Source organism: Triturus cristatus, chromosome 11, assembly GCF_964204655.1.
Source record: "Triturus cristatus chromosome 11, aTriCri1.1, whole genome shotgun sequence".
Classification (NCBI taxonomy): Eukaryota; Metazoa; Chordata; class Amphibia; order Caudata; family Salamandridae; genus Triturus; species Triturus cristatus.
Window position 1 is genome coordinate 712,072,781 of NC_140594.1, and position 14,433 is coordinate 712,087,213.

Sequence of the window (14,433 nt, forward strand, 5' to 3'; positions counted from 1 at the left end):
AATGCGACATCAATCTTACACACACGTTGAACAGCGCAAACGATGACTTCCTCAATCTTCCCGCATTAGCATTTGGTGTCGCTGTGCCGGTGAGCTAGCAGGCTTTCAAACGTTTTTTTTGTTGCTGTGCTGGAGCGCTGTCAGAGTGCCACGCAGCACCACTTCACAGCGCCTCACATCATCACTATGCACAGCGCTGGCCCCGTCCTCGAAGCACACCAGCATCTCCGGTATGAGCCGTACTATATAAATACAGCGGGGCACGAGAGATGTCGACAGCCGACATCTTGTTTAATTATTTTTGGGAAATATCTTCGATCAATATAATAACCTAATCTGCGCTCCCTGTCCAGCCGAGCCTTAGCCCCCCCTGCCCCACTTAAGTGCTGAAGAGGCAAGTCATGATTCCTGTCCTCTGCTACGTCACATTCTGACATCCCTCCCAAGCGACCCACAGCTCTTGGGGCTGCTTCGTGCAACAGGCATCCGTGCAGGCTCTTGGGCTGGAAGAGACCAGCTCTCCATTGATGAAATTTGTGTGCGTCACTTTGCAGTAGCAGCAACAACAACACAAAGCCGATTTGAAAGCAGAAGTTACTAATACAATCTATGTGATCTATGTCACCATTTAATTTATTTATTCATTTATTTTATTTATTTAGTGCATTTTTATAAAGCGCGTACATTACCCAAAGGTGTCAGAGCGCTGTACAATAGAGCTGGTTACGTTAGTGAGGAATTAGCAGTTAAAAGCCAATTGCTCTGTTCGTAACCACATGCTGTGATTTGTTAGACTTCATGGCGCTCGATCGATCCAGTGAAACATCAAAGTGTTGTGCACTGGCCTGGCAGGTTGCTGGCAGCGCATACACCAAACCCCCCCCCCCACCCCCAGCCCCGGCCCCCCCCCCCCCCCCCTCGTGTGTGGCACCTCGGGCTGAAACAATTTCCCGGGCACCCACACAGCCGCCCCCCAGTACTTCATAGGTCTTTAAAAGACCATTCCCTTGTTAATGGGGCTTTGTTGGATTTTCACCCCTCCTAGAGCCCCTGCATCGCCACTATTGCTGGAAGAATTAGCACGTTACACAATACCAAGCCCTGTCAGCTGAAACCCCGAGTAATCTGGTTTCTGGAGCTTGAATCGGGAGGCGGGAGACTAGCCTTGAAATCGGTAGTCTCCCGTCTGAATCGGGAGGGCTGGCATGTCTGCTAAGGGTCACAAAGTAGGCGTGTTAGGGAGAGTAAATTATATTGATGTATGCAGCATATTTAATTTTGCACAGTTTCTTTTACTTCTCCTCCTATAGCTCGTTTTCCTTTACACAGCCATCTGAAACCACTCTCTCCCGTGTTTACATAATTGGTTATAGATGCGATACAGTGCAATGTTGCTCCCTTCCCCAGACTCAATGTTGAAGACAAAATACTCTATATTTTCCTGAATGTGATGCCACAGAATGTCGTCTGACTCAAAGAAGCTATTTCACTTCCACTTCCAAACTTCGTGTCAGGCAATCTTCCAACTTTCATTAGGCTTTGTAATAAAACCAAGCAGGAGGCTAATAATCGAAGGCTTGTTTTAGGATGTAGCCTTATTTGAGATACCTCGCGCTTACCTTTTAAGGAGCCATTGCTTTCCTGTCTCAGACTCTGCTTTTACATTTTCAACCCTGTATTGGTTAATTATGGTGACTTCACCCCAGGGCACCTCACAGGTTAAATGCATTTATTTTCTGTGGCAGACGTGGAGTTTACAATTCAACTTTGCATTGCTTTCCTGTCCCAGACAGTTGCTAGAGGCCGCTCTGCTCCTCCGTTGTGGCCTCTCAGGCTGTGCGGGCGAGGCCTTTGGAGGAGGGGGCAGGGTAGAGCTGGGGCCGCTGTATCTCCTTGGCTCTCAGAAATCCCAAACGGGTAAATGCAGCTCCTTTCTGCTAATCCCTTATCTAACTTTCCAAAACGGTCAAATGGAGACCAGCTCGCTGAGTCATTCTTCGGTACTCTGCTAGTCTAATACATGTTTGCAACATTTCTTCCGTCAGCCTGATTATTCTTAAATGCATGGTGACAAGAGGCTTGGATACGATTCTTCCGGATTCTCATTCCAAGTCATAGAGCGGCCATTGGGGGAGGGGTAGAGCCGGGGCTGCTCTTCAAGATGCTCCCACCCTGCATAGCTCAAGAAGCGCACAAAATAATGCCATGGCTTAACAAGAGAAGCGCAAGAATGTTATCTGAGCTTTTGTCACCATGCATTTAAGAATAATCTGGCTGATGGAAGAATTATTGTAAAAATGTATCGGACTCGCTGAATAACCAAGAATGGCTCAGCGAAACGGTCTGCCTCTGGCACTTTTGGAAAGTGGTGGAAGGATTACCAGAACCAGCTGCTTTTACCCAGAGCAGTGAATCGCCATTACATATGGAAATCCGCGATGAGAAAGGGACATTCCATTTGGGCTGCATACATTGCCTCGGAGAAAGGCAGTGGTGTGCTTGTTGGTCTGAGCAAGCATGGTGGTTGAAGGGCGCTATTCTTACTTCGAGTTGTGGGCCGCGAATTGCTGATCTCCCCATCAGCAAGGGGCTTTGAGGTGCTCCTTGTGACTCGCAGTGAGGGCGCTTCCTCCTCCATCAGCTGAATTTCTTGGGGTGCTACGTAAACCTCAAGTTATGCAGTCCGAGATGAGGATCGCCCCCTAAACAGAAGTGTTGACAATATATTTCGACTTGCTCACTTTGCGCTCCGCGGGAATAAAAATTCGTCCACCGATGCGCTACTTCCGAATCACATGACAGCCAATCCCACGCCTGAATGTATACTGGCAGTCGTCTGAGAGTGGCAAAGACTCTTAATCTGTAAAGTGACACAAGATTGGAGCATTTTCGGCACCTCATCCAATCCTACGCAGCTGCACAGAATTCGAATGTGCTCATTGGCTTTGAAGTACGCACGTGCCTCTGAGGTTACTATAAACAGTCCGCTAGCTGGTGGGAAATTGGGAACTATTACAGATTCAAGCGGATTAAACGTGAGTAGCTGCTAGTGTAAGGTTAGTGAATGTGTGACCGAACGGGCAGTAAAATTTTAGCTGAACGGTAACAAACTTCTTTGCAAACTCCTCTGTGACAGCTCTCTTCCCTGTTCTTGAGTTCTCTTAATGACTACGTTGCATCGTACACGTGCATTCTACTCTGCATTTCCCTACTGGCTAATGCTTTGATGAACTCAACAGTTCTTGCCATATGGGCAAAAGTCCAGTGTTTTAGCGGTGGATATATATCTGGGCATGCAGTCGTTTAACTGTCTCATGGCTAAGGCCCACTTTACTTGCTGGGCGACGCTGGTGGTTGTGTTTGGTGAACTCGTTCCTGCAGCAGCTTTGATGAGGCAGGACTGCTGTTCTGGGATCTGTGTTAAAAACCTGCACGACAGGCTCTCAATTTCAGCAGTCGAGGCAGGGCAGACACAGACAGGTGCTTGACTTCGGCAGGCTTTTTAGGTCTCGGCTCGAAGGCTGCCCCTTTTTACAGCCACTCTGCCTATGGCTGGAAGACGTAGCCCCCCCCCCCCCCCCTCCCGAAATCTTTTTCAGCCCCCACCCGCCCGAAATTTGGCTCTAGTTGCCCGCCTGCATAGATCTTATGTGGGCTACACTTTGCATCTGTCGGTGTTCGCTGTCAGGGCTTAACAACAAGCATTACAATGCAATGGTCTCGGCATTGGTAAAGTTAGAGCTATTGCTCATGACAATGCCGTTTCTTTAAATTTTTTATTTTTTTTTGAAACCGTTTATTACAAGTCTCAAGAATATACAAGTATGGGCCTACAACCTTCCGGCCGGCCGCTAGCAATGATAGGAGCATAAGACATACATTTATGAAACACGTGGCGTTGCAGAGGAGCATACTCCGGAGGTAACAACGTCAAAAGCCACAATAGCCGGACCCCACTATACGGTTTCATTTTAAATTAAGAACAACAAGAAAAACCACACCCACAAGGCAACCCACAATCGAAAATAGCAGCACGTGCTCCCCTAGAGGGGGGATCCCAACTATCCACAGGAATCTAAAAAGGGGGAAGAGAACAGAGCGAGGACTGGGGGAACCCAATGCCTGGTACCGGAGAGAGGAGTCGGCTAAGGGGACGGGGCTGGAGAGGTATCAGGCAGCAACGGTGGTGCACAGATACCCCCGCGGTAGGCGTTCCAGGGGCCCCATACTTTCACCCATGTCCCTGGCTTACCCCTCGCCACATACACCACCTTTTCTCGAAACATGCACCAGTCCATGTGTTCTTTCCAGGCCGACACCGTCGGGGGCCTCTGGGATCCCCACAGCTGAGCAATGTCACGCTTGGCTATCATATATCCCAGAGTCACCCACCACGTCTGTGGCACCGAGTAATCAGTTGGTTCCCACACATTCAACAGGCATCTCCTCGCTTCAGGCAGCAGCGCCACATGCGTAACCACTCGCAAGACCTCATGCACACCACGCCAGAATCGCTCCACCTCCGGGCATTCCCACAAGATATGCAGAAAGGTCCCCAAAGCACCACACCCACGCTTACACAACCCATCTTCAGCATAGCCCATACGCAGAAGCTTCGGCCCCGTCATGTAGACCCGGTGGAGTATCTTGAGCTGGACGAAGCGAAGGCGAGCCGGTATGGCCACCTCCTTCGGGGAGGCCACCGCAGAGGTCCAATCCTCGTCGTCCAACTCCAGCCCGTCGGCAACCCAGGCCGCACGAAGGGCGGTTAACAGGCCCGAGCGGTCGTTAATCAGCTTTTTGTATATCAAGGAGATCGTGCTGTCCGGGACGTGCCCATCCAGCATTCTGTCCTCCAGGGGGGAATATTCCGGGATGGAGGCAACGTCCGAAAAGACGGAGCCCAGCGCATGACGGACCTGCAAGTACCGAAAGTATTCACTGCCCTGCAACTGAAATTCCGTCTGCAGCATCTCGAACGTTTTAAATCCTCCCCTCGTCCAGAGATCCCCCACTTTACTAATGCCGATTATGTCCCACTTCTCAAAGCCCTTAGAGGTCCACAGGGAGCCCAACCGCTCAGACGCGTATAGTGGTGACGCCCGGGTCAAACGGTCCTTCCACCCCATAGCTGCATTGGCCGCGTGCCACACTTGCACCATGACACGCGTGGGGCCCGTCAGACGAGCGTCGGGCGCGCTGGAATAAAGCGCCCGATTATAGTCGCCACCTGGTAATAGCACCTTGTCCATTTCAAATGCCGGGTTTAAGGCGGGTCCGTATAGGCCATGGTTAATTGCAGCTAGCTGGGAGGCCCAATAGTACCGTTTAATATCAGGGAGGGCAATCCCCCCGTCATACCATGGGAGCGTCAACTTCGCCAGGGCAATACGCGGCCTCCCGTCCCAGAACAGGCGGCGCTGCAGACTCTCCACCTCACGGAAGTAGCGCGCCGGGACTAAGTCCATAGTGTTCTGCAAAGCGTACAGGAAGCGTGGCAACGACATCATCTTGAACAAGGCCGCCCGGCCGAGCGGCGAAAGCGGCAGGCGCCGCCAACGCGCGACGTCCTCCTTCAGGCGCTGGAGGGGGGGAAGCAAGTTCCGTTCGTAGCGGGCCTCCGGGTCCAGAGTGATGAAGACACCCAGGTACCTGAACCCCCGCGAGGCGATCTGGATCGGACAGCCCCGCGGGAGGATGGGAGCCTCCCCAGAGAGCACATACACACATGATTTGGCCCAGTTGATGACAAGGCCGGAGTTGCGACCGAATGAATGTAAAACATCAACCAGTACTATCAATGATTTACGTGGGGAGGCTAGGTACAAGAGGATGTCATCAGCGTATAGGGACACGCGGTCCTCATACTCAGGGGTCCAGCGGAGACCGCGGATAGAGGGATGCCACCGCAGCCACTCCGCCAGGGGCTCCAAGGCAAGCGCAAACAGGAGCGGCGACAAGGGGCAGCCCTGTCGCGTGCCCCGGCCCAGCTCGAACGGGGCCGATACTCTTCCGTTCACCACCACCTGCGCCAATGGGCCCAAATACAACAATTTGACCCAACCGATGAACCCTGGGCCAAATCCAAACTTCGCAAGCATCGCCCAAATGTATGGCCACTCAAGCGTATCAAACGCCATGGTGGCGTCTAAGGCCGCCAAAATGGCCGGTTCCCGTATGAATGGGACACGTGCGAGCACCCCATGCAAACGCCGCAGGTTAAGGGCCGTGTTGCGATGGGGAATAAAGCCGGACTGGTCCTGATGAACCAGATCGCCCACCACGCCGACCAGCCGATTGGCCAGTACCTTGGCGAGAATTTTGGGCTCCGCATTCAGTAGCGAGATAGGCCGATAGGATGTAACCCGGTCCCGAGGTCTCCCTTCCTTGTGGATCACCACGATTGTAGCCAGACGCTGGTCCAGCGGGAGGGAGCCCAGCGAGTGGGCAGCCAGGAACATTGCGCGGAGGTGGGGCGCCAGTGTATCCGGTCGCAACTTGTACAACTCGATAGGGATACCATTCGGGCCCATGGCCTTGCCAGAAGCGACCGAACGTATGGCGAGGGCGATCTCGTCGGAGGTGGGAGCGGCGTCCAGCGACGCCCTGTCCTCCTCCGAAAGGGAAGGCAGCGCGATATCCCTAAGCAGAGCACGGGAATCCTCTTCAGAGCAGGAAGCGACCGGGGAATACACCTCGCGGAAATAATCCGCGAAACAGGAGACAATTTCTTCTGGCTCAGTTACACACACACCATCCGTTTTCTCAATCAGCGGGACCACACGATTCGCTCTCTCCTTTTTGTCCAACCACGCTATCAGTTTACCAGCCTTATCACCCACATCATACAGTCGCCCCTGTTGCTCTCTACTGAGGCCCCTGGCCGCCTCCGTGACGAGGGCCCTATAAGCCGCCTGCTTGAGTTGGAGGACATGTAGTGCAGCATCCGTCACCCCACCTTCTAGATTACCCTCCAATTCGGCTATTTCAGCCTCCACCCGGGTCACCTCCTCCCGCTCGCGCCTCCGGGCGTGGGAAATAAGGGATAGGGCCTCTCCTCTGAGAACTGTCTTGAAGGCCTCCCACAGGGAGATAGCCGAAGGCACGGACCCCACATTCTCATCAAAATATCGCTGCAGGGATTTAATCAAGTCAGCGCGAATAGTGGGGTCGCGCAGGTACCAGGAATTGATTGGGACTACCCTACCCTCACCCCTCGGAAAGACATCGAAATGTAACAGGAGCGGGGAGTGATCCGAGATACCCCGTGCCAAATGGCGCACCTCTCCCACCCTCCCGACATAGGCCGCCGGGACAAGGACATAATCAAGCCGTGAGAGACTACCATGGGCCCCCGAGTGAAAAGTGTACTGCAGCTGCGTGGGATGTTTTAAACGCCAGCAGTCCACCAATCCCAGGGTATCCAAGAGGCCGGATAGCCACGCCTGTGCCCGGGGGAGGTCCCTAGGGGGTGACGATCCACAGTCCCAGAAACCACCGCATTGAAGTCCCCCCCCACCACCAGAAGCCCCCCCGGAAGGCCAAGGAGGAGGCGCCCCAGGTCTGCAAAGGTGGTAGACTGCAGCCCCGGTGGGACGTATACTGACACAAAGACAACCACTTTGCCCTCCATTCTACCCACCAAGACAGTGTAGCGTCCCCTATCATCGTGGAGCACCTCATCAATTTCCAACGGGAGCGAGTTCTTTACCATGATGCCCACACCCCTGGAGCCTGACGTAAAGCCCGAGTGGGCCACAAGGCGGTAGCCACGCCGATTCATGGCACAGAAGGAATTGCCGATAAGGTGTGTCTCCTGCAGAAAGACTACATCGGGCGAGAGTCGCTTCAAAAACTGCAGGACTACACCTCGTTTGATCCTGTCCCCCAGTCCATTAACGTTCCAAGACAACAAAGTTAATTCCCTACCCCCCATCATACACAGAAGCCATCATTCGTCCCCCTGAGAGCACCTTAGAACCAACACAAAAATAAGTTTGCCTTGTGATAAAAATGAACAACACCCCATCCCTGCCCACCCACCCCAACAAAACTCCCCCCTCCCTGCACCCCTGCATGAGCCCAAACAGCCCCCCCAACGTGCAGTGTGCCTGTCGCCCCATAGATAGTTAAACTAACTAGACCCCCAGAGGAGGAGGGAGAACCCCCAAGAGACCCCACACAACCTCCATAGGAGGGGAACTTACACGAACAGACGCATGGTCAAAAGTGGCATCAAGTTCGTCCCGAGCGAGGCCTAATATTAGTCCCTCAGTTCTGATCCGGCGAGTCCTCTCCCCCCACCGCTCCCCCCCGCCCCCCCCGATCCCGATCCCCAGACAGAGTATCCAGCCAGTCCCCGGCCGCTTCGGGACGATCAAAAAAGTGCGTGCGACCATCCACCTCCACTCGCAGCTTAGCTGGGAAAAGCATGGCGTATTTGAGGTTTAGATCCCGAAGTCGGCGCTTGACACCGAGGAAGCTCAGTCTCTGCTTCTGGACCGCTGGGGTGAAATCAGGATAAAAATTAACGTCCATATTTTCAAGTCTAACCGGTCCCTGTAGTCTGGAGGATTGCAGGATAGCGTCTCTGTCCCGAAAATTGAAAATCCGGGCAATGAGAGGTCTCGGAGGGGCTCCGACCTTAGGCCTTCCCCCGGGAACCCTGTGGGCCCTCTCCACCGCGAAAAATTTACTCAGCCCCCGTGGCTGGAGATGGGTAACAATCAGGTCTTCCACGAAGAGGTCCGCCGCCGCCTCCTCACGTCCTTCAGGCACCCCGATGATGCGGATGTTGTTCCTCCGGGCCCGACTCTCAGAGTCCTCCAGGCGGCGATCCATCAGCGCACTCGCCTGACTAAGCCGGCGCACCTCCGTTTGCAGGGCCGCCACATCTGTCGTAAGGCCCGATGCGGTGTGGGCCAAAGAATCGACTCGGTCGTTGGTTTTGGAAAGATCGGCCCTTACCAGGCCAACATCCACGAGGACCGAGTCGATCTTCTGCGCCAGTGTATCGAAGCGCTGGCCCACCGAGGCCTTCATCTCGGCGATGGCGCCCATAACATCCCGCAGAGTCAGATCCGTGGGCAGATCAGGGGCATCAGTAGGGCCCTCAGGGGACCTGCGTGGCACCTCGGAAGATCCCTTCTGGAGGGTATAGCGGTCCATGCTGTTAGACTGATGGGCTGCGCCACGCCGGGTCGATTTTATCTTTGCCCGGTCACCATCTTGTTTCGTGGCCATGGTCCCAGTCTCCTGGTCGCACCAGCCACGTCGTGAAGAGCAGCAAACCGGTTCACGGGCTCCGGGGGGGGGGGCCACCTCCGATCCGCGGGGTGGATCACAGCCGGTGGGCAGGCAGGATCTCCCAGCGAGGCCACACCAACACACAAGGCCCCGCGACCCAACCTCGCAGAGACAGCAAGGGGGGTGCGAAAGTGAAAGTGCGGGGTACGCGAGTCGCCAAGCCCTGTCCGCCGCTGTTGTTCACTTTGTCTCCGGATCCCCCCACAGCTCAAGTCCGGGGTTCGGCGAAGAGAAGGCCGCAAACCTCGATCGGTGCTCACGCCGGTGTCCGAGGTCCGATTTGGAAGCGGAAAACGGGTGCCACCTCAGCTCAGGCTCACCAACACAGTCCCCTCATCTGGGACAGGATAATTTCAGGATAGTTGTAGGAGGTCGCGGAGGTCCTCGGGAGCCTCGCACCTACGCGGCCATCTTGGTTGCGCGCTAGGCTCCTCCTCTCTTTAAATTTTTAAAAACAAAAACATAAACAAAAATAATGTCATGAGCAATGCCAATAGCTCTAACTTTACCAATGCCGAGACCATTGCATCGTAAATGCTTGTTGTTAAATGGTATAAATCCGTTCAGTAGTTCCTGAGAAATTCAAAATGAAAAAAGTTTCGATATCTATGGCCGTGCAGGATCCGCGCACCCTCTCCCGATCACAAGCTTTATGCTAATTGGCTGTCAACACTCCAAACCAGGAAGTGTTGGCAGCCATCTTGTGCCTCGGTTGAACCAAGGCACAAGAAATCAGTGAAACAAGTGCGCAAAACGCAGAAAGGGGGCAGGGTAGAAACACCCAGACCCCCTAGGCTTGCTTAGGGGGTCCCACAAGGAACTCAGGGCCCAAAAAAGAAAAAAAATGAAGCGCGGTCTCCCGCGCTTTGATGCTATTTAGCCACCCGGGTGGGCCAAGTCCCGGGGGCAATATGTTAACTGTAATGGGGGGCCCCCGGGGCTTCAAAAATACATGTGTGGGGGGCTCAAAGGCCCCCCCAAGCCCTGGGGACAGCCACCACCCGGGGCTTTAAGAATTTATTTGCGGGGGACTCATGGCCTCCCGCAGCCCTGGGGGCCACCATCTCCCCGGGGCTTTAGGCATGTTGGGAGGGGGGCCGCTTGGCCGACCTCCTGGAGCCATGTCGTGCCCCTGGGGACCGCACCTGGCTCCTGCAGGGTGCCCACCCCCAGGACACTGCTGTTTGCTATGGCAGGGCGGGAGCCTCGTGGCTACCGCCCTGCCATAGCAAACTGCGATGCAGCGCACGCTACGAAATTCGTTGTATTTATTTGTTTACTTACCTCCAATTATCCATATTCCAGTTTTTAGTACCCCCCACGCTGCCCCTCCCCCGCCCCACGGAACACCCTCCATGGGTCGCGGCTGGTTATAGTTACAAATTAGCTTTTAAAAAACCTTTGAAATTCACTGAAAAAACCATAGGTTTCAGGCACGTTATAGTTAGGAATTCGCATTTAAAAAACCTTGTAAATTCACTGAAAAAGCCATAGGTTTCAGGGGCGTTATAGTTAGCTGGACATTTCACTCGTACAAAACCATTGAAATTCCCCCGTTATAGTTAGTTCAGCTAACTATAACTAGCGCGCCCGCAATGCACTGCTGATGACGTCACATATTACATCACTCATGACATGGTCAGTGACATCACTCATGACATCTCAAAGAACTATTATTTGAATTTGTGTATCTAACATATTAATCAAGGTTCTCTGACGATTGTTTGAACCAACAGTTTTGTTTTTCATCTATTGTCCCCTTTTAGAAGTTAATACCTTTGCATATGTTGGGTGTCAGAGAAGACTACATAGTTATGTAGACTTGTCAGCACAAATGTTGGTTTTCATAAATTGAATTGAAAACACAAACAGAAGAATCATAAACCAAAATAACTTTCTTGCATTTTTGAAAATTACTCTGCAATTCCTTCCTGCTTTCATATGCATTTAATTAGGGCTACAGCAGCTTCCATCACTTTTCACAAGTACCTGCTCCTTTGATTTCCAGTTGAAGTCTGCAATGTAAGCTTCATCACACAAAGGCTTAAACACTGTGCATTAGATACTGCATGTGAAGCTGTAGCATAGTTCAGATGGGTCATACCTAAAGAACATATTTGGATAGCTCCTTAAATGAAATCTTGTAGCAACTATCATCTAGTTGCACTTTTACGCTTTCAAATAATCCTACAAATAAGAGTGAAAAGACTTGGGTTCAAGAATAAGTCAGAATTACTGTAGTATTCAAAAAACCCCAGTGGGAAATGCCCACAGATTGTCCTGGTAGGAAAAAAAATCAAAAAAAATCATCTGGAGCTTGATGAGTGGTTAAAACACTGGAGGTGTGAGATGTCATCCTCCTTCGAGTAGCTAAGATCCCAAAGTACATACTGTGGTACAACTAGTCGATTGACAGCTCACATGTATGGACTGCCGATGTTAAAATTCTGCTTTTATTATGGTAAGTAAACAGTACAAATTTGATCCTAAACGATTGGGCATTTCTTTAAAAATGTAGTAAATGGTTGAATAAAATAAATCAGAGGACTCTGTGACAATCTCTTACATTTGAATGATTAGCCTGTCTCTTGTTTGTGTTTCAGATTGTTGTCCAGGCACTACAGTGTTCACATTACTCCATACTCTGGCAGTTGGTAAAATTTACTGAAGGCTCCCCTTCCAAAGTAAGAACCTTTATGTAAGCTGTGCAGTCTTGACTTCCACTGATTTTTCTTGAAAACATGTTCATGATGGCAAACCCATTTTTTTTATTTTTACTAAATGTAGTTGACCACCTTTTATAATATCTGCAGTACCTTTTAGCCCAAATCACCATCCCGACATTGGGAAGGGACCCCAGATAAAATGAACTGTGTGCTGTACGCTTTGGTCCTACCTAGTCTCACTGCTCATCAACGTTTATTCAGGTGTTTTTCCACACTGCTCCAGTCCACTCACTAAAGATGATTACTTTTTGCTTTCATTTAAAATCTAATTTGATGACTGCCCACAAGATGGTGACCAGATTGGTTTAAATCAGTGTTGCTCTGACTCACCCTCTGTGTGATTTCCACAACGGCCACTTACCACTGTTGAGTGTAGAGGTCCTCCTACACTAGAGATCTTTGAGAAACAAATATCGGGGGTCACTAGAGCAACTCTTGAGTATTATCTGCAGTTCCTTTTCCCTTTGAGAAGTGTGGTTGATGCGGCTGCAAAGTTACTATGTACCCGAATCAAGCTGTCCCACACTGGAGTGGAAGATGCCGAAAGAGCGGGCTGAAAAGAGCAGCCTAACGCCCCCCCCCCCCCCCACCACCACCACCACCAACGGAATCATGGGTATACTGAGCAGCAGACACAATACTCTGCACCTTCAAAAAGCAAGCTGCGCCCAAGAGTAGGAGCACGCCAGAGCCAGCTGAGGCCTGTGACATTTATACAGTGCTAATGAGATAATTTACAGGATGAGATGCTACTTAAAATGTAAGCCCCAGTGATGGTTGTGACTGCTAGGAGCAACCACTAAAGGCATCGGAATTATTTCTGGCGAGTTGCCTGCTAGAACAGTGCAACAAATGGCATACCTGATTTTATGCAGCAGTGTGACAGACACTGGTGTATGTCTTGAGAAGCATCAATACCAATAATGTGTGCATATGTGTGTACTTATATATGCGTCTGTGTGTTGTGTATATGTGTGTATATGCATACATACCTACATACCTATATACATACACAACACAGACCTTGTAGTCAGTAAACTGATCTAGAGCAATCTATGACGACACATGGTGGTGTCCCAGAGATTGATGTTCGCTGGATTTACGATACACTTCATTGGAAACACACAGAAGTACATGGTCAGATGACCCCTGTAGGAGACACTATCTTGGGGCCACTGCCTTTCTCCTCATATCAATTACGGTACGGAAATTGCACCACAATACATTACTGAATACCTATAAAGTAGTACCATCTCAGCCCCAGATATCTCTTTGGACGGTATTATGGCAGCTAAGCCTACCTCCTCACTGACTAAAGAGTATCATAAGGCATGTCTAGCGGGGGGGGGTCTTTCAGTGGGAGAGTACCATCTTTATCTTCTAGAAGCCTAAAGAAAAACATATTGAACAAGGGCTACACCACTCCTGGAGAGTTACACATCCAAGTGTTAAGGATTACTCATTGTTTTCAGCCATACATTGAACTTACTCCAGGATAGATTACCAGTTCCTCTCCCAAAACATTCTAGGTAGAGTAGTTGAATCATGGATAGTTAGGGGCAAATGTATCCGACCATTCCATTGTTGACCTGGTGAGAGAAACAGAAAGGGCAACACACACATTGCTCCGGGAAAATGCACATGAGCTTATTTAAAACTACAGTAACCGTAGAAGAATGTATCTGCAATTATTTTGCAGAGGATGTCTTTCAAGACACTAACTTCTTTTTTAATTTTATTTATTCTTTTAAGGGAGGGGGGCATCGCAACCCCCCTCCCTGGGCCAATTTCAACTCTGGGGACCCCCATCCCCCGGGGCCGAGCGGCCCCCCTCCAGGGCCATTTTGGCGTGGGCTCTTACTAACTTACCAGCGCCATTAAAGGTATTGCACTAATCCTGTATATAAGATGTACCCCATAGCTTACTTTAGCGTGGAATTCCTGAGAGCTGATTGGAGGCCCAGACCCCTTTCGCCTCCACTCTGAAAACGCAACTGCTAGTTAAAAATCCAATTAAATCTAATGATAAAACCACAGGTTTCAGGGACGTTATAGTTAGAAATTAGCTATTAAAAAACCTTAGAAATTCACTGAAAAAAACACAGGTTTCAGAGAGGTTATAGTTAAGCTAACCTTTCACTCGTACAAAACCAGAGAAATTCAGACATAATAGTTAGCTGAGCTAGCTATAACTCGTGCCCCTGCAATGCACTGCTTATGACCTCACATATTACATCACTCATAACATGGTCAGTGACATCTCTGACATCTCAAATTTCAATTTAATTTGTGCATTTTTTTTGCCTTTCTATAGGCTGCATGTTTGTGTGCGCGCGTGCATGTGTGTATATAAATGTGTGCATATGTGTGGGTGTATATATTTGTGTGTGGGTGTATATAT

The 14,433-nt window shown here is 50.7% G+C and overlaps 1 protein-coding gene across 2 annotated transcripts in view; it reads left to right on the forward strand.

The window, feature by feature from the left end:
• STAG1 (STAG1 cohesin complex component) overlaps positions 1–14,433 on the forward strand; it is a 1,292,585-nt gene that overhangs the window by 900,840 nt on the left and 377,312 nt on the right. For both annotated transcript variants that reach the window (XM_085634343.1, XM_085634344.1), the window contains exon 22: positions 11,910–11,990. In XM_085634343.1, coding sequence (XP_085490469.1) covers positions 11,910–11,990 — 81 coding nt within the window. The remainder of the gene's footprint in view (positions 1–11,909; positions 11,991–14,433) is intronic.